General features: G+C 43.2%; 2 protein-coding genes across 3 annotated transcripts in view; both read left to right on the forward strand.

Annotated features, from left to right (window-relative positions):
- The window catches only part of LOC112231928 (zinc finger protein 7-like), a 30,872-nt gene extending 28,558 nt beyond the window's left edge, over positions 1–2,314 (forward strand). The window contains exons 3-4 of the mRNA XM_024398726.2: positions 268–383; positions 580–2,314. Coding sequence (XP_024254494.2) covers positions 268–383; positions 580–1,830 — 1,367 coding nt within the window. The 3' untranslated portion in view covers positions 1,831–2,314. The remainder of the gene's footprint in view (positions 1–267; positions 384–579) is intronic.
- A 5,691-nt stretch (positions 2,315–8,005) lies between these two features.
- Positions 8,006–23,492, forward strand: part of LOC112231927 (neurotrophin receptor-interacting factor homolog) — a 32,425-nt gene continuing 16,938 nt past the window's right edge. The window contains exons 1-6 of one of the 2 annotated variants that reach the window (XM_042311898.1): positions 8,006–8,492; positions 8,855–8,985; positions 9,186–9,356; positions 14,852–15,016; positions 15,392–15,503; positions 20,077–21,888. In XM_042311898.1, coding sequence (XP_042167832.1) covers positions 8,210–8,492; positions 8,855–8,985; positions 9,186–9,356; positions 14,852–15,016; positions 15,392–15,503; positions 20,077–20,969 — 1,755 coding nt within the window. In that variant the 5' untranslated portion in view covers positions 8,006–8,209 and the 3' untranslated portion in view covers positions 20,970–21,888. Of the gene's footprint in view, positions 8,493–8,854; positions 8,986–9,185; positions 9,357–14,851; positions 15,017–15,391; positions 15,504–20,076; positions 21,889–23,492 lie in introns of those variants that run through there. The other variant, XM_042311896.1, reaches the window with a different exon arrangement.

A 23,492-nucleotide genomic window follows, 5' to 3' on the forward strand; every position in this document is an offset into this window, starting at 1 on the left:
GGCCGAGGCTGTGGGGCATTTCGCCCTGTTCCCCTCTGCACATGTGTTGGTCAGTGTTTAGATAGTTAAGTAATCAGGTGAAGTATTGCATACTATCTTGTACATTTTTATGTATTTTACCAGGCACCAATAAATAGTATATCAATAAGAAGTGTTACCTTACATCCTCTTTGCCAAATGTAGACAGTGTCAGTAGTGTACAATATAGAGTTGCGCATTGACAGTACCTAATTTCACCATCCCTTTTCCCCCCAATCACTCTTTTAGGTGAAGGCCACAGGAGCTTTATGAAGCCAGTGGGACACAACGCGTGGAGAGATGACCAACCCATAGCTATAGATGAGGGGAGTGGAACCTCACCCCAGCATGTTATCGTGAAAGAGGTTAGTGTCATAGTGTAACAAATTACAGTACATCAAATGTGGACAGTTTATTTCAGAAAGGCTCCCCTCAGCTATTCACTTGCTTACATGTACATCCTTATTTATCTGCCATAAGGGAGCTTGTGAGACTTCACTATGACATTGTTATCCAATTCTACTCATGTACCCGTAATGACCTCCCCTCTTCTTGTCTCAGTCTGCAGAGGTTGCAGGTCCTGGGGTCAAGCTGGAGAGGTCTGAAGGAGAGGACCCACGGCACAGCAGAGACATCCAGGATGGTGCAGCGTCTGGAGTGGCACCCCCTATAGCCATGGAGGACCCCACCACCACACCAGCGCTGCCCAGGACCCGACACAGCATCACGGACATCAGTGGAACGCTGAATGCAATCCTAAAGTCAGAGACGGACACTACCACTTTAACAGTGCTGGAGCGACTGGGCAGTCCTCCTGGTCGCCACTCTGAGTATTTACTTTACGGGAGCCCGAGGAAGGTTCTGTCCCATCAGGACTCAAGTGACACGTTACAGAATAGCAATGATCCGTCCTATTCATACACTACAGAGACAGAGATGATACCTGATGACGTGCCTGTGGGCTTAGATACACAGACTAATCCAATGAGAGGGGACTGGAACCAGTACAGCAGTAGTATATACTCTGAAGGGTCCCTAGATAAGAAAGGGGAGGGTCTGGTTGTAGATGATGTGACTGTGAAGGAGGAGGGCGACCCTCCTCTGACATGGAATGCAGACGATACTCACTTAGGAGAAGGACAGTCACAGGGCAACACTAGTGACTTCCTAGACTACAGGGAAAGCTTAGAGCCAAATCCAAATATCGCAACCCACTCCCCTTTACACGCGTTCAGGGATTCAGACCCAGAGTCCACATCGATGGCACCTTCCAATTCACACGGCTGTGTCCTTTTCGATCAGGTATTGAATTCAAAGGATGTAAGGTCCAAGACTCAAGGAGGGGGAGCAACATCAGGCAACAGTAAAGAGAAACGGTTCCTCTGCATGTTCTGTAAGAAAGGCTTCAGCTGCCCCCAGAAGGTGGAGATCCACCAGAGGGTCCATACAGGGGAGAAATTATTCAGTTGTACCCAGTGTCACATGCGCTTCACCCAGGCTGGCACCCTGAAGAGACACCAGAGGGTCCACACAGGGGAGAAACCCTTCAGCTGTACCCAGTGTCACATGCGCTTCACACAGTCTGGCAACCTGAAGATCCACCAGAGGGTCCACATAGGGGTGAAACCCTTCAGCTGTACCCAGTGTCACATGTGCTTCTCCCAGGCTTGGAACCTGAAGAGCCACCAGAGGGTCCACTCAGGTGAGAAACCCTTCAGCTGTCCACAGTGTCACATGAGCTTCTCCCACTCGTCCAGCCTGAAGAGGCACCAGAGGGTCCACACGGGGAAGAAAATGTACAGCTGCCACTAGTTTGGAAATACTTTTCCCCCACCCGAACCAGCTGAAGATGCACCTGAAGCTTCACATGGGAGAAAGGCAGTTTGCCTGTGAGCACTGCAGGAAGAGGTTCTCATAGGAGCTACCTCAGGATACACCAGCAGAAAAAACATTTCACTATATAACATAGAAAGTAACCATTCCACTTGATAGCTTCTGACATTTAGATCAAACCTTGCATTGAAGACAAAGATACATTTAGAATTAGAAGAGTAACAGATTTCAGTGTTGAATATTCCTGTGTAGAATATTGCAGCCAGGCAGTGGCCGTGTCCGAATACCCATACTAGCGTACTTCATACTTAAACTGCATATTCATTTTGGCATTTTATCTAGTAGAATTCACTAATGTTTTCCGACTCATGTGTTTGATAACAGCTGATAATCCATGAAATTGATGCGCTGTATCAAAATGAAAGCATGGTGGGAGTCAACACAATCACACATTCAGTGTACTTTAAGAAAATTTGACATAAGACTTAGCGGGGGGGCTCTTCTGTCGGTTCCACCATTTGGGTGCCAGGACAGAGAAGCGCTTTGACTGGGCTGAGTGGGGGCTGTACCCCGTAGGGGTGGGACGGCCAAGAGACCTGAGGAGGCAGAACATAGTGCTTGGGTTGTGGTGTTGGGTTTGAGCATAGCCTGAAGGTAGGGGGGGCAGTTCCCCTTGCTGCTCTGTAGGCAAGCACCATGGTCTTGTCGTGGATGTGAGCTTCGACTGGAAGCCAGTAGTGTGCCAAAGAGCAGTGGAACACTTTGGGGAGGTTGAACACCAGGCGGGGTGCGGCATTCTGGATAAGTTGCAGGGGTTTGATGGCACAAGCAGGGAGCCCATCCAACAGAAAGTTGCAGTAGTCTAGACTGGAGATGACAAGAGCCTGGATTAGGACCGGCACCACTTCCTGTGTGAGGAAGAGTCGTACTCTACTGTTGTAGAGCATGAACCTGCAGGAAAGTCACTGATTTGATGTTCGCAGAGAATGACAGTGTGTTGTCCAAGGTCACGCCAAGGGTCTTTGCACTCTGGTAGTTGGACACAGTGGAGATGTCAACCATGATGGAGAAGTCATGGAGTGGGCAGACCTTCCCCGGGAGAAAGAGCAGTTATGTCATGTCGAGGTTGAGCTTGAGGTGGTGGGCTGACATCCAAGCTGAGATGTCTGCTAAGCACACAGAGAGATGTGTTTGTGTGGTTTTCATATGGTGTATTTAACACTTGTTTATGTTTAATAAACACAAAATGGGACTTTTCATTCTAAGACTTTCATTGAGACTCTTTAGTATACAACACTTCGGATCTCACCCTATTCTGCATACACCCAACAGCACTTTATAACCATTAGACTTACTAAATATACCTACACATACCCACACACCTACTGTACATGTCAAAATAGTTTAGTCAGGTTTGTCTGATGACTTGATTTATAAGTTATTTTTACCCACAACATTTTTCCACCAAGATGGGTTTAACAACAATGAAGTCATTCTGTGACGAGAGTATAGGACTCAAATGTAGTGAGGATGGGTAAATACTACATGTTGAAAGTGTGTTTTATCAAATCAAATGTATTTATATAGCCCTTCATACATCAGCTGATATCTCAAAGTGCTGTACAGAAACCCAGCCTAAAACCCCAAACAGCAAGCAATGCAGGTGTAGAAGCACGGTGGTTAGGAAAAACTCCCTAGAAAGGCCAGAACCTGGGAAGAAACCTAGAGAGGAACCAGGCTATGAGGGGTGGCCAGTCCTCTTCTGGCTGTGCCGGGTGGAGATTATAACAGAACATGGCCAAGATGTTCAAATGTTCATAAATAAATAACCAGCATGGTCAAATAATAATAATCACAGGCAGAACAGTTGAAACTGGAACAGCAGCACAGCCAGGTGGACTGGGGACAGCAAGGAGTCATCATGCCAGGTAGTCCTGAGGCATGGTCCTAAGGCTCAGGTCCTCCGAGAGAAAGAGAGAATTGGAGAGAGCATACTTAAATTCACACAGGACACCGAATAAGACAGGAGAAGTACTCCAGATATAACAAACTGACCCTAGCCCCCCGACACATAAACTACTGCAGCATAAATATTGGAGGCTGAGATAGGAGGGGTCAGGAGACACTGTGGCCCCATCCGATGACACCCCCAGACAGGGCCAAACAGGAAGGATATAACCCCACCCACTTTGCCAAAGCACAGCCCCCACACCACTAGAGGAATATCTTCAACCACCAACTTACCATCCTGAGACAAGGCCGAGTATAGCCCACAAAGATTTCTACCACGGCACAACCCAAGGGGAGGGTGCCAACCCAGACAGGAAGATCACATCAGTGACTCAACCCACTCAAGTGACGCACCCCTCCTAGGGACGTCATGAAAGAGCACCAGTAAGCCAGTGACTCAGCCCCTGTAATACGGTTAGAGGCAGAGAATCTCAGTGGAAAGAGCGGAACCGGCCAGGCAGAGACAGCAAGGGCGGTTCGTTGCTCCAGAGCCTTTCCGTTCACCTTCACACCCCTGGGCCAGACTACACTCAATCATATGACCCACTGAAGAGATGAGTCTTCAGTAAAGACTTAAAGGTTGAGACCGAGTTGCATCTCACACATGGGTAGGCAGACCATTCCATAAAAATGGAGCTCTATAGGAGAAAGCCCTACCTCCAGCTGTTTGCTTAGAAATTCCAGGGACAAGTAGGAGGCCTGCGTCTTGTGACCATAGCATACGTGTAGGTATGTACGGCAGGACCAAATCAGAGAGATAGGTAGGAGCAAGCCCATGTAAGGCTTAGTAGGTTAGCAGTAAAACCTTGAAATCAGCCCTTGCCTTGACAGGAAGCCAGTGTAGGGAGGCTAGCAATGGAGTAAAATGATCACATTTTTTAGTTCTAGTCAGGATTCTAGCAGCCGTAATTAGCACTAACTGAAGTTTATTTAGTGCTTTATCCGGGTAGCCGGAAAGTAGAGCATTGCAGTAGTCTAACCTAGAAGTGACAAAAGCATGGATTAATTTTTCTGCATCATTTTTGGACAGAAAGTTTCTGATTTTTGCAATGTCTGTGTATTATCCGTGTATGTACCTTAGGGTAGTGTATGTATGTGTAATTTGTATCACCTGTCTCTTCCAGGAGGGTCTAGAGGTGCTGCTGGTGAAGGAAGAGGGGTGTAAGGAGGGTCTGGAGATCTCAGAAGGTTGTGACGGGATGATTAATACAGAAGCTCCGATGCAGTTTTCAAAGCACTACTGATTCGACAACGTTTCAATGCTTGCGTCAAAGTAACAATACCACGTGAGGATGACGTTCGAAGCTTCGGACGTCACAATACCATCTGACAGGTGTCGGAAATCGGAACTGATGGTGCTTTCAAGACCACTGGGAACTCAGAGAAGGGAAGAAAAAACCACAGTCTAATCTGGACGTCAGTGATCTTCAGGTCGGAGCTGTAGAAAGAGGCCCAAGTTCTCGACTTGGATTTCCAGTCAGAGCTCATATTTTCCCCCAGAGTTCCCAGTTATTTTGAACGTCGGAGATGTTTGAGTTTCCAGTTGCTCTGAAGAAGGCATGAGAGTGCCGATCTCATTCCAGCTCTGCTGGGAGCTTTCAAGAATCTTTGAATTTTGTCTAGATAATTCAATTTTAGCAGGTGAAAGATAGTTCAGGGCGTACAGCCAAATGGCAAATTAATCTATCCTAAAACCAAAACACAGTATTGAATCTCGAGACTTTTTATTTTTCAGAACAGTGATTGTAAATGAAACAACTATAGTAGTTTTTATTGATAATTATTAAATTATGTATCCAAAGTTTGTTAATATGTAAACGTGAGTGGAAAAAGTTTAATTAAAACCCAAGGCAAAGTTGACAAGCAGTTACCTCGTGATAAATGAGGTAAAAAACTTTGTTTGATCCAAGTCAGTAGCTTCCAAAACAACGACCTATGCTGGACAGTACTTACAGACTTACTCTAGATATTCTTCTGCCTTTCTCGCCTGACAGGTGGCTCAGCCTGTAGAGCAGCGCAAGTCAGTCGACTTCTAATAGCACAAGATTAAACTAGCTACATTGTATTTCTAACTTTTACATTCTGAGTTTAGATAAGCATAGGCTGCTCAGTTTTTGAAAAATGTAACATCCTAAATCATGCCATGTAACCACCATCTTTTGTAAAGTTGTTCGTTTCAAACACTGAGCTAGTGTGCTTTTTCGAACCATGATTTGCAAAATTATTGATCCCACGGAATTTCTTCAGTACAATGTTTCTGTCATACACCGACCTCTACTGGACACCTTATTTACCAATTTATTTAGATTTTTAAATATTCTAATACATCAACGTTAGTGCAGGTAGGGGCAGCGATTTGGGATCAGACACTAGCATAGGCACAATATAAAATCCTGGCTACGGTTGAAAATTTAGTTTCTTCCTATAGTTCAAATAAAACTTTTTGTGTAACCTATGATAATCTTTTGTCTTCGGGATCCTAAATAATACCCGTTTTTTTTATTTTTTTTAATTTCACCTTTATTTAATAAACTGGCGTTAAAAAAGGATAAATAGGATGTGAACCCCACATTCTAATTGAATGTATTAAATCAACGCTCACATCTACCCATTGCACCACTATGTTTTGATGGATGCATCGGAAAACAAGTATACTGCATAGAGACATCAAACATGCTGACCAGCAGATGTCACTGATGGGCACTGTGTTAAAAGCTCAGAGTAATTAACCTTTTCCCGGTACAATTTGGTGAAAGCCCCAAGTTTCAGAAAACATCGATTTCCCATTACCAGAAATTGACCGTGGTGATATAAATTAACTAGTTGTAGGCAATGTTATCATGCAGCTTGGGGTATACACTCAGCTGTTGTTGTCGAAAGAATAAATGCGGTGGTTTTCTAACATGAACGGCGTCGTACGTCAACTGGCATCCCTTTATACTAGGTGATCAACAATCAAAACATCGACATGCATTGCTAATCAAATAAATACATGTGCCTCTCATAAACAGTTTAATAAACTGTCTAGTTATTAATACGGCCTAACCTTAGCTTAGGAGACGGAGGAAGGACAATAGTCACACCCCAATAAAATTATTGTTTTGTCTTCAGTTATGGCCGCTAGCATTTCTTAATGAACATTGATGAAAAACGAGGCCAAATCAGGAAGTGCAGCCGCACTTCTTGAATCAACACATATGGGAATCTAATTATAATACACTACAATGGATCCATATTTTTAGGTTCTTGAATCACTGTGTTAGAGATGGACTTGGCTGTGGTTAACATTTTATAATATCATGTCCCCCAGACACGATCAGGACACGCATAACTATATTAATTTGGGGATAGGTCGAAAAACATTACATATATATGGGCATTTAGCTAGCTTGCTTGCTGTTGCTACCTAATTTGTCCTGGGATATAAACATTGGGTTGTTATTATACCTTAAATGCACAAGGTCAACTTTAAGGTGCATTACCACAACCAACTGGACTGGAGTCTGGACCTCAGTTCATCTTTCAATCACCCACGTGGGTATCGGCTCCTAAAAACCAATGAGAAGATGGCTTGTGGGTATATGCTCCTGCTCCCAAGCGTTCCCAAAACTAGAAAAAAACAATATTGTAGGACTTCCCTCATGCCCCTTTTCATGACAGCACTAACGTTAGCCATGTGAGTGAGTGCTAGCTAGCTAGCTGAGTAGGTATTTCAAAATCATAATTTAACAATTCCAAATGTTGTGTATATTTTGTGGTACCTTGTAGAGATAGACGCGGTCAACTAAACAAACATTTTTACACAATGATATTAGGACGGATCTAGGCTAGAACTCGGACAGTTGAATATCAAATCAAATGTATTTATATAGCCCTTCTTACATCAGCTGATATCTCAAAGTGCTGTACAGAAACCCAGCCTATTTACCCAGAATATTTAACTTACCATGGTGATTCTATTATTTACTACTATAGTTTTGTTAACACACTTTCTAAACAATTCTGCTCTCAGCTTGAAAGATACTGATCATATGAGATTTGATATGTAACGTAATAAACAGTACCGTAATTGAAACAGGGCGCCAAAATGTTTTATTTAACCACACCCTTTGAGCTATGACGACAACCAATAAGATAATTTCTCTTCAGTTTAAACGGAAGTGAACAGTGACTAAGAGCAATTTCCACGTTAGCGTTTGTATTAGGACGTTTACTAACACCATGGAACTCAAAATATGACATTTAAATGCATAGCGTCACATAATTATCCCAGGTAGTGTTTAATTTTCGTTGGAGACAGGACTTTGTTGATAGATGTTATCTAGGTAACGCTAGCTAGCTGCTAACAATGGCTAACTGTATGGTTTTTCATGCTCAAATAGCCTCCATTATGGAGGTGCTAGCGAATGCAGCCGTGGCAGAGATCTGTAAACTCGTAGACGACGACTATGCAGTGTTTCGTTTGGAAATAACTCAAAGCCGGAAAGAAAACGGCTCATTGCGGAGGAAACTACAGCTTCAAGAACTGAAGGTGGCACGGGAGCGCGCAGAAAGGACAATGCGAGAGCGCGTCCTCGCCAGTCGTCCCAGTAGTGTCAAGATCCTCGACCGAAACAGAGGAATGACAAGAGGTACATTTAGCAGAAGACCGAGGCTGCGGGGCCTGTCGCACCGTTCTCCTATGCGCATGTGTGACTTTAGATGTTTTAACTCAGCATTTCCCAAACTCGGTCCTCCAGACCGTTTTGTTTTTTTGCCCTAGCACTACACATCTGATTCAAAAAGTCAACTAATCATCAAGCTTTGTAGTGTTAGGGCAACAAAACAAAAAGTGCACACCTTAGGGTCCCGAGGACCGAGTCATGGAAACTGTCTTAACCATAATTGGGTCTTGATCCTTGCCAATTCTAGACAGTAACAATAGTGTACAATATACCATTGAGCATTGACAGTAGCTAACCTAATCACCTCTTTCCCCCCCAATCACTCTCAGGTGAAGGACATCTCACTGGAGGCCACAGGAGTTTTGTGAAGCCAGCGAGAGACAATACATGGCGAGATGACCAACCAATCACTGTTGATGAGGGGAGTGGAACCTCAACCCAGCATGTTATTGTTATAGAGGTTAGTGTAATAGTGTAACATAAAAATTACAGTACGTCAAATGTGTCCAGTTTACTTCAGAAAGGCTCCCCTCAGCTATTCACTTACTTACATGTACATCTTCATTTAGCTGCCATAGGGGAGCTTGTGAGACTTCCCTACAACACTGTTATCCAATTAGACTCATGTGCCGGTAATAACCTCCTCTCTTCTTGTGTCAGTCTGCAGATGCAGAGGCTGCAGGTCCTGGGGTGAAGCTGGAGGGGTCTGAAGGAGAGGACCCACGGCACAGTAGTGACATCCAGACTGGAGTGGCTGGAGTGCCCCATGAAGCCACTGAGGACTCCACCACCGCCCCAGTGCCGCCCAGGACCCAACGCAGCATCACGGAGGTCAGTGGAACGCCGAACACCGTCCTCAAGTCAGAGACAGACACCGAGACTTTAACTGTAACACACAGGCTCTTCCATACAGGATCTGACCACAGTTTAGACCCGGAGAGGCTGGGGCTACTGGGCTGTCCTCCTGCTTCCGGCTCAGAGTACTTTCCGGTATGTCACCAAAGCCAAAGAACGGACCATTACCGTGGAGATGATGACACGTTACACACTGGTGGTGATCAGTCTTGTTCTTACGCTACAAACATGGACCGTGGCAACATGCCCTTGGGTTTAGAGACCCAGACTGATCTGTCTAGAGGGGACTGGAACCGGTACAGTAGTAGTGTATACTCCGAAGGGTGCCTAGATAAGAAAGGGGAGGGTCTGATTCTAGATGAGGTGAAAGTGGAGGCCGACGCTTCTCCCACATGGAATGCAGATAGTCACCTAAGAGATGGACACTTACAAGGCAGAGATTTCTTAGATTACAGGGAAAGTGTAGAGACAAATCCAAATGTCGCAACCAACTCCCCTTTACGCACGCTCAGGGATCGTGACCCAGTGTCCACGTTGATGGGGCCTCCCGATTCACACATCCTTTTCAATCAGGTATTGAACTCAAAGGACCAAAAGGCCAAGGCTCTGGGAGGGGGAGAAACATCAGGCAATAGTAAAGAGAAACTGTTCCTCTGCATGTTCTGTAAGAAAAGCTTCAGCTGCCTCCAGAAGATGGAGATCCACCAGAGGGTCCATACAGGGGAGAAACCCTTCAGCTGTACCCAGTGTCACATGCGCTTTGCCCAGGCTGGTAACCTGAAAATCCACCAGAGGGTACACACAGGGGTGAAACCCTTCAGCTGTACCCAGTGTCACATGCGTTTCGCCCAAGCTGGCAACCTGAAGATCCACCAGAGGGTCCACACAGGAGTGAAACCCTTCAGCTGTAGCCAGTGTCATATGCGCTTCTCCCACTCGTCCAGCCTGAATAGGCACCAGAGGGTCCACACGGGAGAAATCCTACAGTTGCCCCCAGTGTGAGAAGAGATTCTCCCACCAGAACCATCTAAAGATGCACCTGAAGGTCCACACAGGAGAAAGGCCGTTCGCGGGAAGAGGTTCTCCGAGAGGAGCTCCCTCAGGATGCACCAACTGAAAAAACATTCCACTCCATAACATAGATAGTAACCAATCCACTCAGGAATGGTTTAGAGCAAGCCCTGCATTAACGTCAAAGATTCATTTTCATTATTCTCAGCAAAAATATCAGCAGATTTCAGTGTTGAATGTTCCTGAATAGAATATTGCATCCAGATATTGTGTGAATCAGTATATAAGGCATATACATGTGCGTGTGTGTATATATATACAACAATACCAGTCAAGTTTGGACACACCTACTCATTCAAGGGTTTTTCTTTCTTTTTCTTTTTTTTACTATTCTTTCTTTTTAATTTAAAATATATATATATATATATATATATATATATATATATATATATATATATATATACTACCGTTCAAATGTTTGGGGTCACTTAGAAATGTCCTTGTTTTTTAAATAAAAGCCCATTTTGTCCATTAAAATACCATCAAATTGATCAGAAATACAGTGCTCTTCTTTTAAAAACAAGGACATTTCTAAGTGACCCCAAACTTTTGAAAAGGTAGTGTATATATATATATGTGTGTGTGTGTGATGTTCACAAATGCCTATTTCATTACCTCCATTCAACTACTTAATTATTTTCCCCAAAACACTTTTCATTAGAAAATGAATGCAGTTTATCAAGTTCATGCTGATTTGTTGTTGAGACATGTATGTGTGGTTTTCATATGGTGTTTTTAACACTTGTTTCTGTTTAATAAAAACAAAATGTGACTTCTCATTCTAAGACTTTTATTGACTGTATACACTCGAGTGCTTTATAATCAATACACACACTAAATATACCTACACACTAAGTTGGAGGTTTACATACACTTAGGTTGGAATCATTAAAACTCATTTTTCAACCACTCCACAAATTTCTTGTTAACAAACTATAGTTTTGGCAAGTTGGTTAGGACATCTGTGCATGATACAAGTAATTTTTCTAACAATTGTTTACAGACAGATTATTTCACTTATCATTCACTGTATCACAATTCCAGTGGGTCAGAAGTTTACATACAGTAAGTTGACTGTGCCTTTAAACAGCTTGGAAAATTCCAGAAAATGTCATGGCTTTAGATGCTTCTGATAGGCTAATTGACATCATTTGAGTCAATTGTTGGTGTACCTGTGGCTGTATTTCAAGGCCTACCTTCAAACTCAGTGCCTCTTTGCTTGACATCATGGAAAAAAATCAAAAGAAATCAGCCAAGACCTCAAAGAAAAAATTGTAGACCTCCACAAGTCTGGTTAATCCTTGGGAGCAATTTCCAAATGCCTAAAGGTACCACGTTCATCTGTACAAACTAAAGTATGCAAGTATAAACACCATGGGATCATACCGCTCAGGAAGGAGACGTGTTCTGTCTCCTAGAGATGAACGTACTTTGGTGCGAAAAGTGCAAAATAATCCCAGAACAACAGCAATGGACCTTGTGAAGATGCTGGAGGAAACAGGTACAAAAGTATCTATATCCACAGTAAAAAAGGGCTGCTCAGCAAGGAAGAAGCCACTGCTCCAAAACCGCCATAAAAAAAGCCAGAGTATAGTTTGCAACTGCACATGGGGACAAAGATCTTACTTTTTGGAGAAATGTCCTCTGGTCTGATGAAACAAAAATTGAACTGTTTGGCAATAATGACCATCGTTATGTTTGGAGGAAAATGGGGGATGCTTGCAAGCCGAAGAACACCATTCCAACCGTGAAGCACAGGGGTGGCAGCATCATGTTGTGGGGGTGCTTTGCTGCAGGAGGGACTGGTGCACTTCACAAAATAGATGGCATCATGCGGAATGAAAATTATGTTGATATATTGAAGCAACATCTCAAGACATCAGTCAGGAAGTTAAAGCTTGGTCGCAAATGGGTCTTCCAAATGGACAATGACCCCCCAAGCAAACTTCCAAAGTTGTGGCAAAATGGCTTAAGGACAACAAAGTCAAGGTATTGGAGTGGCCATCACTAAGCCCTGACCTCAATCCTATAGAAAATTTGTGGGCAAAACTGAAAATGTGTGTGCGAGCAAGTAGGCCTACAAACCTGAGTCAGTTACATCAGCTCTGTCAGGAGGAATGGGACAAAATTCACCCCTCATTGTGAGAAGCTTGTGGAAGGCTACCTGAATGAAACGTTTGACCCAAGTTAAACAATTTAAAGGCAATGCTACCGAATACTAATTGAGTGTATGTAAACTTCTGACTCACTGGGAATGTGTTGAAAGAAATAAAAGCTTCAATAAATAATTCTCTCCACTATTATTCTGACATTTCACATTCTTAAAATAAAGTGGTGATCCTAACTGACCTAAAACAGGCAATTTTTACTAGGATTAAATGTCAGGAGTTGTGAAAAACTGAGTTAAAATATATTTGGTGTATGTAAACTTCCAACTTCAACTGTACCTGGGGCGGCAGGGTAGCCTAGTGGTTAGAGCATTGGACTAGTAAGGTTGCAAGTTCAAATCCCCAAGCAGACAAGGTACAAATTTGTCGTTCTGCCCCTGAACAGGCAGTTAACCCACTGTTCCTAGGCCATCATTGAAAATAAGAATTTGTTCTTAACGGACTTGCCTAGTTAAATGAAGGTAAAATACCTACTGTACACTTCAAAATAGTTTAAGGTTTGTCTGATGACTTTACATAGCTGACATATTTTTACTCACGTCATATTGATGTCCTCCATGATGAGTTTAATTGTGTAAGTAATTGTGTAACTACAGTACAGCACTCAACTGTATTGGGGATGGGTAAATACTCCATGTTGAAAGTCTATTTATTATCTGTGTGTGTATACGTACCTGAGGGAGTATATACAGTGGGGCAAAAAAGTATTTAGTCAGCCACCAATTGTGCAAGTTCTCCCACTTAAAAAGATGAGAGGATTTTTAATGAATTTATTTGCAAATTATAGTGGAAATAAGTATTTGGTCACCTACAAACAAGCAAGATTTCTGGCTCTCACAGACCTGTAAATTCTTATTTAAGAGGCTCCTCTGTCCTCCACTCGTTACCTGTATTAATGGCACCTGTTTGAACTTGTTATCAGTATAAAAGACACCTGTCCACAACCTCAAACAGTCACACTCCAAACTCCACTATGGCCAAGACCAAAGAGCTGTCAAAGGACACCAGAAACAAAATTGTAGACCTGCACCAGGCTGGGAAGACTGAATCTGCAATAGGTAAGCAGCTTGGTTTGAAGAAATCAACTGTGGGAGCAATTATTAGGAAATGGAAGACATACAAGACCACTGATAATCTCCCTCGATCTGGGGCTCCACGCAAGATCTCACCCAGTGGGGTCAAAATGATCACAAGAACGGTGAGCAAAAATCTCAGAACCACACGGGGGGACCTAGGTGAATGACCTGCAGAGAGCTGGGACCAAAGTAACAAAGCCTACCATCAGTAACACACTACGCCGCCAGGGACTCAAATCCTGCAGTACCAGACGTGTGCCCCTGCTTAAGCCAGTACATGTCCAGGCCCGTCTGAAGTTTGCTAGAGAGCATTTGGATGATCCAGAAGAAGATTGGGAGAATGTCATATGGTCAGATGAAACCAAAATATAACTTTTTGGTAAAAACTCAACTCGTCGTGTTTGGAGGACAAAGAATGCTGAGTTGCATCCAAAGAACACCATACCTACTGTGAAGCATGGGGGTGGAAACATCATGCTTTGGGGCTGTTTTCCTGCAAAGGGACCAGGACGACTGATCCGTGTAAAGGAAAGAATGAATGGGGCCATGTGTCGTGAGATTTTGAGTGAAAACCTCCTTCCATTAGCAAGGGCATTGAAGATGAAACGTGGCTGGGTCTTTCAGCATGACAATGATCCCAAACACACCGCCCGGGCAACGAAGGAGTGGCTTTGTAAGAAGCATTTCAAGGTCCTGGAGTGGCCTAGCCAGTCTCCAGATCTCAACCCCATAGAAAATCTTTGGAGGGAGTTGAAAGTCTGTGTTGCCCAGCAACAGCCCCAAAACATCACTGCTCTAGAGGAGATCTGCATGGAGGAATGGGACAAAATACCAGCAACAGTGTGTGAAAACCTTGTGAAGACTTACAGAAAACGTTTGACCTCTGTCATTGCCAACAAAGGGTATATAACAAAGTATTGAGATAAACTTTTGTTATTACCAAATACTTATTTTCCACCATAATTTGCAAATAAATTCATAAAAAATCCTACAATGTGATTTTCAGGTTTTTTTTTCTCATTTTGTCAGAGTTGAAGTGTACCTATGATGAAAATTACAGGCCTCTCTCATCTTTTTAAGTGGGAGAACTTGCACAATTGGTGGCTGACTAAATACTTTTTTGCCCCACTGTATCTGTATCACCTGTCTCTTCTAGGAGGAGGAGGGTCCAGAGGTGCTGTTTGTGAAGGAGGAGGGCTGTGAGGAGGGTCTGGCGAACCCTGAAGGGAACATGGTCATGGAGGACAACCAGACTACACCTCCTTCTGAACCCACAGAGGAATTAGCTGAGCAGCACAGGACCACATACAGTCTCACTGAGGTGAGCCCACTGTAAACTCCTGTCTGAATGGTTATGTTAGGTCCCGTATCCACAAAGAGTCTCAGAGTAGGAGTGCTGATCTACGATCAGTTTAGCCTTTTAAATCATAATGAATAAGACTATGTAGACAGGGGACCTGATCATTGATCAGCACTTCTACTCAGATTCTTTGTGGATACGGGCCCAGGTCTTGATTCATTTTTTCAGAAGGGTGGGACCATGTCTTTGAATTATCAAACCATTTCAAAGAGTGTCAAGTAATCAAATCAACTAACATGTTTGCATAGTACTCTTCGCAATCCTTCATTGCCCAATCAGAATATGCTCATATGAGATTTCTTGATCCAACATCCTCTCACTCTGTATCTCTTACAGTCAGTAGACATGGAGGATGGGAAGTCTGATCTGCTGCTAGTCAAAGAGGAGACAATAGAAGACGGACCAGAGAACATTGATCTGCTGAGTGGACTAAAAATGGGGGAGCAAGGTGAGGGAGAAATACATATAACCCATAGATCCTCAACAGGGTTCTACAGTGCGACCATTTTACTCACATATGCATATATACACATATCACATATACATACTCACTAAATATTTTGTTGTGCAATGTGGAATTTTAATTTAGGAGCGTCAGTGTGCCTAGAAAAATTAAAGATTCTAGCTTTAATACCTGAAATATTTTTAATTGTGCTCCTAAATTTATTTGTGTGCCTACATTTTACTTATACTTACTCCTTGTAAAGAAAAAAAGTCAGCATAGAGCCCTCTTCAATGGGAATAGTGATGTGCTTGGATATTATTTTCTTCATTCGTTGGGGCGGCAGGGTAGCCTAGTGGTTAGAGTGTTGGACTAGTAACCGAAACGCAAGTTCAAATCCCCGAGCTGACAAGGCTGTTCCTAGGCCGTCATTGAAAATAAGAATTTGTTCTTAACTGACTTGCCTAGTTAAATAAAGTAAAACAATTCATAAAATTAAATGAATACAACTTATGTTGACATATACAAAAACACAATGTATGAACTTCACCAGGTAATTGACATAAAAATGTACACGAGTTCCCCCTCAGTCACTCAACTTCGGTACAACATACTGAAGTCGCACTCTCGTGACCGGTTGAAGGATCCACAATCACACCTGACAAGGCCAATGAAATCTGCACCTTGCTGGAAGCCCCGCCTTCCACAGGTGATAATCATGAGGCTCAGATTCATTTCTTCAACTATTCCATTCTTCACCTGGATGTGACCAGGAACAATTCACACTACTGAAACAAGCAATTAGAAAACGTGACTGTCTTACGTTGTGCCAACTAAACTGTCTCATAGTGGTAGAGCGTGCTCACCCCCTGGACATTGTGTGCTGAAGTTTGTATTTGGTATTGTTAATTATTCTTCAGTTTGCTGGATCAATGGTTAAGATGGCTAAGAAAGCGACCGAGATGACGATGGCTAAGCCGGGTTCGAGGTCACGATCATGCCCCCAGTCATGCGGGTTATACGAACCGTGTGGGCATTGCCACATACTGTGTGTAAACTTCCTGGAAAGACGTGTAGCATTCTTGTAACATTCTTTGCGACTTTCCTTTCCAAGAATTTGGCAACTTGGCTGGGACCGAGGTACAGGAAGTGGAGAGGGACTTGAGGCTGTTGTCGGAAAAGGTGGAACTAGCTTCCCAGCAGGGAGATGGTGAGCCGGTGGGTTTGGTGACATACAGGGCCCATGTTCGGATGACGACATGGCGTCCCTGGACAGCTCAGGGGGTTTCCTCGGGTGATGAAGAGGACTTTATTTGGGGACAGCCACCTCCTCACGCAACGAGAGTAGCATCATTTTTTGGTACTCCAAGAGGGGCCAGGGGCTGAGGGTGTTGGCCTATTTGGACGATTGGCTGATAGCAGTCAAAGGAACAAGCAGTGTTACCCATATCGAGGCTAGTGCTCCATGTTCCTTCTCTAGGTTTTATTGTAAACCAGAAAAAGGAGCTGTCTAACCCTATTGCAGCACATTCCATTCCTGGGTCTCGAGTTAGACTCATCCTTAAATTGCACTTTTCTACCCCTGCAGAGGTTGTCACGTTTCCAGCTCTGCTTGGCCCAATTTTCGGCTGGGGCACACAGTACGTTTTCACCAGTTCCTGCGCCTACTGGGGATGATGCTTCTATGATGGTGGTCATTACCCTGGGGCTGTTCCAGTGCTGGGTGCTAGCAACACGCTTGGATGCATTTCTTTACCTAAACCAGTCAATTCAGGTGTCCCCGACATGCCTTCGGGCACTGTCCCAGTGGAGGGTTCTCATGGGCCAGGTGTTGTCCAGCAAGGTGATCACGACAGACTGCGAGGGTTACTGAATTTGGGGAGTATGGATGGTGTCACAGAGTGCCCGGCTTATCAATTACCTGGAACTTCTGATGGTGTACTGGCGCTCAGGCCCTCCTGTGTTTGTTGGGCCGGCATGTGCTGTCGGTGGTGTAAAAAGTACTCAATTATCATACTTGAGTAAAATTAAAGATACAGTGCCTTACAAAATTATTCTTCCCCCTTGGCGTTTTTCCTATTTTGTTGCATTACAATCTGTAATTTAAATGGATTTCATGTAATGGACATACACAAAATAGTCCAAATTGGTGAATTGAAATTGAAAAAATAACTTGTTTATTTTTATTTTTTTAAACGTAAAAGTGGTGCGTGCATATGTATTAACCCCCTTTGCTATGAAGCCCCTAAATAAGATCTGATGCAACCAATTACCTTCAGAAGTCACATAATTAGTTAAATAAAGTCCACCTGTGTGCAATCTAAGTGTCACATGATCTGTCACATGATTTCAGTATATGTACACTTGTTCTGAAAGGCCCCTGAGTCTGCAACACAAAGCAAGGGGCACCACCAAGCAAGCGGCACCATGAAGACCAAGGAGCTCTCCAAACAGGTCAGTGACAAAGTTGTGGAGAAGTACAGATCAGGGTTGAGTTATAAAAAAATATCAGAAACTTTGAACATCCCACGGAGCACCATTAAATTCAATATTAAAAATGGAAAGAATATGGCACCACAACAAACCCGACAAGAGAGGGCCGCCCACCAAAACTCACAGACCAGACAAGGAGGGCATTAATCAGAGCTAAAAGAGACCAAAGATAACCCTGAAGGAGCTGCAAAGCTCCACAGCGGAGATTGGAGTATCTGCCCATAGGACCACTTTAAGCCGTACACTCCACAGAGCTGGGCTGTACGGTAGAGTCGCCAGAAAAAATGGCATTGCTTAAAGAAACAAATAAGCAAACACGTTTGGTGTTCGCCAAAAGGCATGTGGGAGACTCCTCAAATATATGGAAGAAGGTACTCTGGTCAGATGAGACTAAAATTGAGCTTTTTGGCCATCAAGGAAAACACTATATCTGGTACAAATCCAACACCTCTCATCACCTCGAGAATACCATCCCCGCAGTGAAGCATGGTGGCGGCAGCCCCGGCAGGGACTGAGAAACTGGTCAGAATTGAAGAGATTTGCTCAAATCGAGAGATTTGAGACTGGGACGGAGGTTCACCTTCCAGCAGGACAATGACCCTAAGCATACTACTAAAGCAACACTCAAGTGGTTTAAGGGGAAACATTTACATGTCTTGGAATGGCCTACTCAAAGCCCAGACCTCAATCCAATTGAGAATCTCTGGTATGACTTAAAGATTGCTGTACACCAGCGGAACCCATTCAAATTGAAGGAGCTGGAACAGTTTTGCCTTGAAGAATGGGGAAAAAATCCCAGTGGCTAGATGTGCCAAGCTTATAGAGACATACCCCAAGAGACTTGCAACTGTAATTGCTGCAAAAGGTGGCTCTACAAAGTATTGACTTTGAGGGGTGAATAGTTATGCACGCTCAAGTTTTGTTTTTTGTCTTATTTGTTTCACAATCAAAAATATTTTGCATGTTGTGTAAATCCAATGATACAAATTTAATTCCAGCATGTAAGGCAACAAAATAGGAAACATTTCTACTTAAGCAGTACTTTTAAAAAGTAAAATTTTTTACTTTTAAATTTACTTTTGATACTTAAGTACATAAACCATTTAAAATGTCTTATATTAATTAAACCACTTTTATTTTTATTGTGGATAGCTGGACATAAATTACAAACTAAGTATCTAAGGGATGACCAGGGATGCCTCAGTTGGTAGAGTATGGTGCTTGCAATGCCAGGGTTGTTGGTTTGATTCCCATGGGGGACCAATACGAAAACAGTACACAAATGTGTGCTTTCACTCTTGTAAGGCACTCTGGATAAGAGCGTGTTCTAAATGACAAAAATGTAAATATAATACATCAACAGGCATGGGCGGCCCCTCACCTCGGCTCGCTCCCTGTTGTGGTGGAGCAGTGCACATTTGCTCTCACTTCAGGTGTAGCATGTTCCTGGTTACCTCACCTCAGGTGGATCTGCTATACCCCTGGGTGGTTTCCCAGATATGGGAGCAGTTCGGCAATGCCGACATAGATCTTTGCGAATTGTCTTTTTTTCTGCATGAGGGACCCAAGTGCCCCGTTGGGAACGGACTCTGGCGGACCAGTGGCCTTTGACCTTCCTTTATGCATTTTCACCAGTGGTTCTGATTCAGCCCACGTTGGCGAGGGTGCGCCGGGAGGGTTTATCATTGATTCTTGGGGCTCTCCGTTGACCCAGGCTGCCTTGGTTCGGGGAGATCATTTGCCCTTTAGGGCGGGGACCCTGGCAACTCCTGTTGGTCTGGGTGGGGGACAAGTTACTTGAGCTTTCGGACAAGTAAATAATCTGTCCTACTTGTGGCTAAAAAAGTTAATGTCAAGCCCTGAAAGCGGTATTCAATTGAAGGAATTAATCCTGTGGAAGACGGCGTGTCCAGCGAGGCGTGGATTTCATTGACCTTGCCAGGCGTGATTGTAGATTAACCGAAGTTGCAAGGGTGTGACTCCCCATAGTATGTTGTACCTTGTTTCCCTCCTTCAGGGAACATTAGTTATAACGTTACGTTTTCTCTGCAATGTTTGGAAAGTATTTTGTAACCACTTCTTGCAGGTTGGCTGGAGGCTAATAGAGGAGACTGGGTGAACATCTTGGATTCCCAGACCCAGACCAGTGCCACCAAGGGCCCAGGGGACATCATCACTGAGCAGGCCAGGACCAGAGGCGACATAGTGGAGGTCTGTGGATGGGACAGTGTCCTCAACTCTGGGCTGGGGAACAACACTGTTAATCACAACCAGAAACAGACAATAGAACACAAAACAACAACTGAACTGAGACCAGGACTGGCTGAGACCAGGGCAAGGCGTAGAATTGGTCTGCGGGGACTGGGAGGTGTCCGTATGCGTCTGAAGAGAACAGACACAGACTCGGCTAGCGATGCTCCGTCCTGCTCCTATAGTTGTGATTCAGAGAGACTGATGGCAACTCAGGTTAACCCTCCAACAGGTGCTTCCTTCAGCCTGCCTTCTATAGGATCTATCAACTGGAATATGGACCCTGCGACAACACAGACACTTCCTGGCCTTCATCCTCCTCACACTCTCCTAATGTTAAACCAGACCTCGGACAATGCCAGTTCCTCAACACTAAATGGCTACACAAGCTCATTGACAAATGAAAATAGTAGAGATGGAATCAGTAAAGGTGGCAGCGCCAAAGAGAAGCGCTTCCCGTGTTCGTTCTGTGGGATATCCTTCAGTTTCCCCAAACAGGTGGAGATCCACCAGAGGATGCACATGGGGGAGAAAGCGTTCAGCTGCCACCTGTGCCCAGCCAGTTTCTCCCGATCGTCCAACCTGAAGAGGCACCAGAGGGTCCACACAGGGGAGAAACCCTACAGCTGCCCCCAGTGTGCAAAGAGGTTCTCCCACCACCACAATATGAAGGTGCACCTGAAGGTCCACACAGGAGAAGCAGTTTCCCTGTATGCACAGCAGGAGTAGCCTTATCGAACAAAGTTGTCAATTGGGAGAAATCGTATCACTTGACATACTTAGGGGGATGTCTGGAAACTGTTATTTAGATTAAATATAGTTATCATGAGGTAAGAGAGTAATTAACCACATACCCCTCATTAACCCTTTGTTAACTTGTCATTTGAAACAGGCTTGTGTAAATGCCTGTTTTCAGAGAGACAGTAAACCTATATGGGGGGAATGCATCGATAAGTGTTTGCGCAAATACATGCTAGTTGTTCCCGTAAACTTCCAGTCATTGAGCCAACAACTATCCATTTAAAAGCTTGTCTCTGCAAAAATATAAAAACAAATGTACATATCTTTTGCGGAGATGGCTAAATGAATATAGAGGAAAAACTGAATTCCCCTTCCCACAATGGCACCACGTTCAGGAAGTGTCATCATTTGTTGTTGGGGGAAAAAATGGTGTAAAGGTTCCACCCAAAGTTCCACCCTGTTAGGATTATGCACCTAATGGTTGTTAAATGTTGTTAGAAATGTTGGCATATACGACTAATGTCAATATTTATTTGTCTTTGAATATATTTTATGTATATTTAGATACATTTGTTACTAATTACAGTTACATAGCATCATGTAAGTAATTGTCATGAAATGAAATGTGAATAAATAATTGTAATTAGTAATGTAATTGGCTAGCAACAATATATAATCTATTTTCATGTTTTACAAACTCCGGTTGACAATGTTTAAAAAAAAAAAAAAGTTTTTTTATATGTTCAAATAAATAGAAAGTAAACTAATCCACAATATTCATTCTTATTATAGGTGTTATGTTTTTCAACTATTTCATACATGGAACAAAAATATATAATGCAACATTTAGTGTTTGTCCCATGTTTCATCAGCTGAAATAAAAGATCCCAGAAATGTTCCATTCACCCAAAAAGCTTATTTTGCACAAATGTTGTGCACAAATGTTTACATCCCAGTTATTGACCATTTCTCCTTTTCCAAGATAATCAGCATGATCATTACACAGTTGCACCTTGTGCTGGGGACAATAAAAGGCCACTCTGAAATGTACAGTTTTGTCACTCAACACAATGCCAGAGATGTCACAATTTTTGATGGAATGTCCACCAGAGCTGTTGCCATAGAATTGAATGTTAATTTCTCTACCATAAGCCGCTTCCAACGTTGTTTCCGAGTATTTGGAAGTACGTCCAACCGGCCTCACAACCGCTGACCACGTTTATGGCATCGTGTGGGTGAGTGGTTTGCTGATGACAACGTTGTGAACAGAGTACCCCATGGTGGCGGTAGGCATAAGCTACGGACAACGAACACAATTGTATTTTATCTGTGGCAATTTGAATGCACAGAGATACTGTGATGAGATCCTGAGGCCCATTGTGGTGCCATTCATCTGTCGCCTTTACGTCATGTTTCAGCATAATAATGCACGGCCCCATGTCGTAAGGATCTGTACACAATTCTTGGAACCTGAAAATGTCCCAGTTCTTCCATGGCCTGTACACTCACCAGACACATCACCCATTGAGCATGTTTGGGATGCTCAGGATCAACATGTACGACAGCGTGTTCCAGTTTCTGCCAATATCTAGCAACTTCGCCATTAAAGAGGAGTAGGAAAACATTCCACAGGCCACAATCAACAGCTTGAACAACTCTATGCAAAGGAGATGTGTTGCGCTGCATGAGGCAAATGGTGGTCACAACAGATACTGACTGGTTTTCCGATCCATGATTTCCTTATATCAACTACAACTCAGTAAAATCTTTGAAACTTTTGCATGTTGCGTTTATTTTTGTTCAGTAAATATGTAAAAAGTTATTTAATTTCATATCATGTATTCATTATTGGTGTTAGTTCTACCCTGTTATGCTTCCTTCTACCCTGTTGTGTTGGTATTTTAATATCAGAATTTAACAATACCATAAAATATTCTGCATATTTTTGTGGTATCTTGTAGCGATGTAAGGGGTCAACTAAACATTCACCCCCCTTTAGGCTTTTCCTAATTTTGTTACGAACAAATTTAAATGGATTTAATAATCATTTTTCATCAACAATCTAATCAAAATACTCTGTCAACGTGGAAGATTTTTTTTTAAATATAAAAATTGGATACTAAAATATACAGTAATCATTGCATAATTATTCACACCTTTTGTTTAGGCAAGCCGAAATTAGTTCAGGAGTAACATAGACAAATCACATAAGTTACAAGGACTCACTCTGTAAAATAATAGGGGTTGACAGCACCGCCCAGTACCCTTCCTCTGTCCCCCATACATACATACATACAACATATGTAAGGTCCCTCAGTCAAGTATTGCATTTCAAGCACAGATTCAATTATGAAGACCAGGGAGCTTTTCGAAAAGACTCAAAGAAGGGCAGAGATTGGTAGATGGGTAACAATAACACATCCGAAATGGAATGTCTCTTTATGCATGGTCAAGTTAATAATGGTATAATATAATATGGTTTATGTTTTAAACCACCCAGACACAAAGATA

Source organism: Oncorhynchus tshawytscha, linkage group LG34 (assembly GCF_018296145.1).
Source record: "Oncorhynchus tshawytscha isolate Ot180627B linkage group LG34, Otsh_v2.0, whole genome shotgun sequence".
Taxonomy (NCBI): domain Eukaryota; kingdom Metazoa; phylum Chordata; class Actinopteri; order Salmoniformes; family Salmonidae; genus Oncorhynchus; species Oncorhynchus tshawytscha.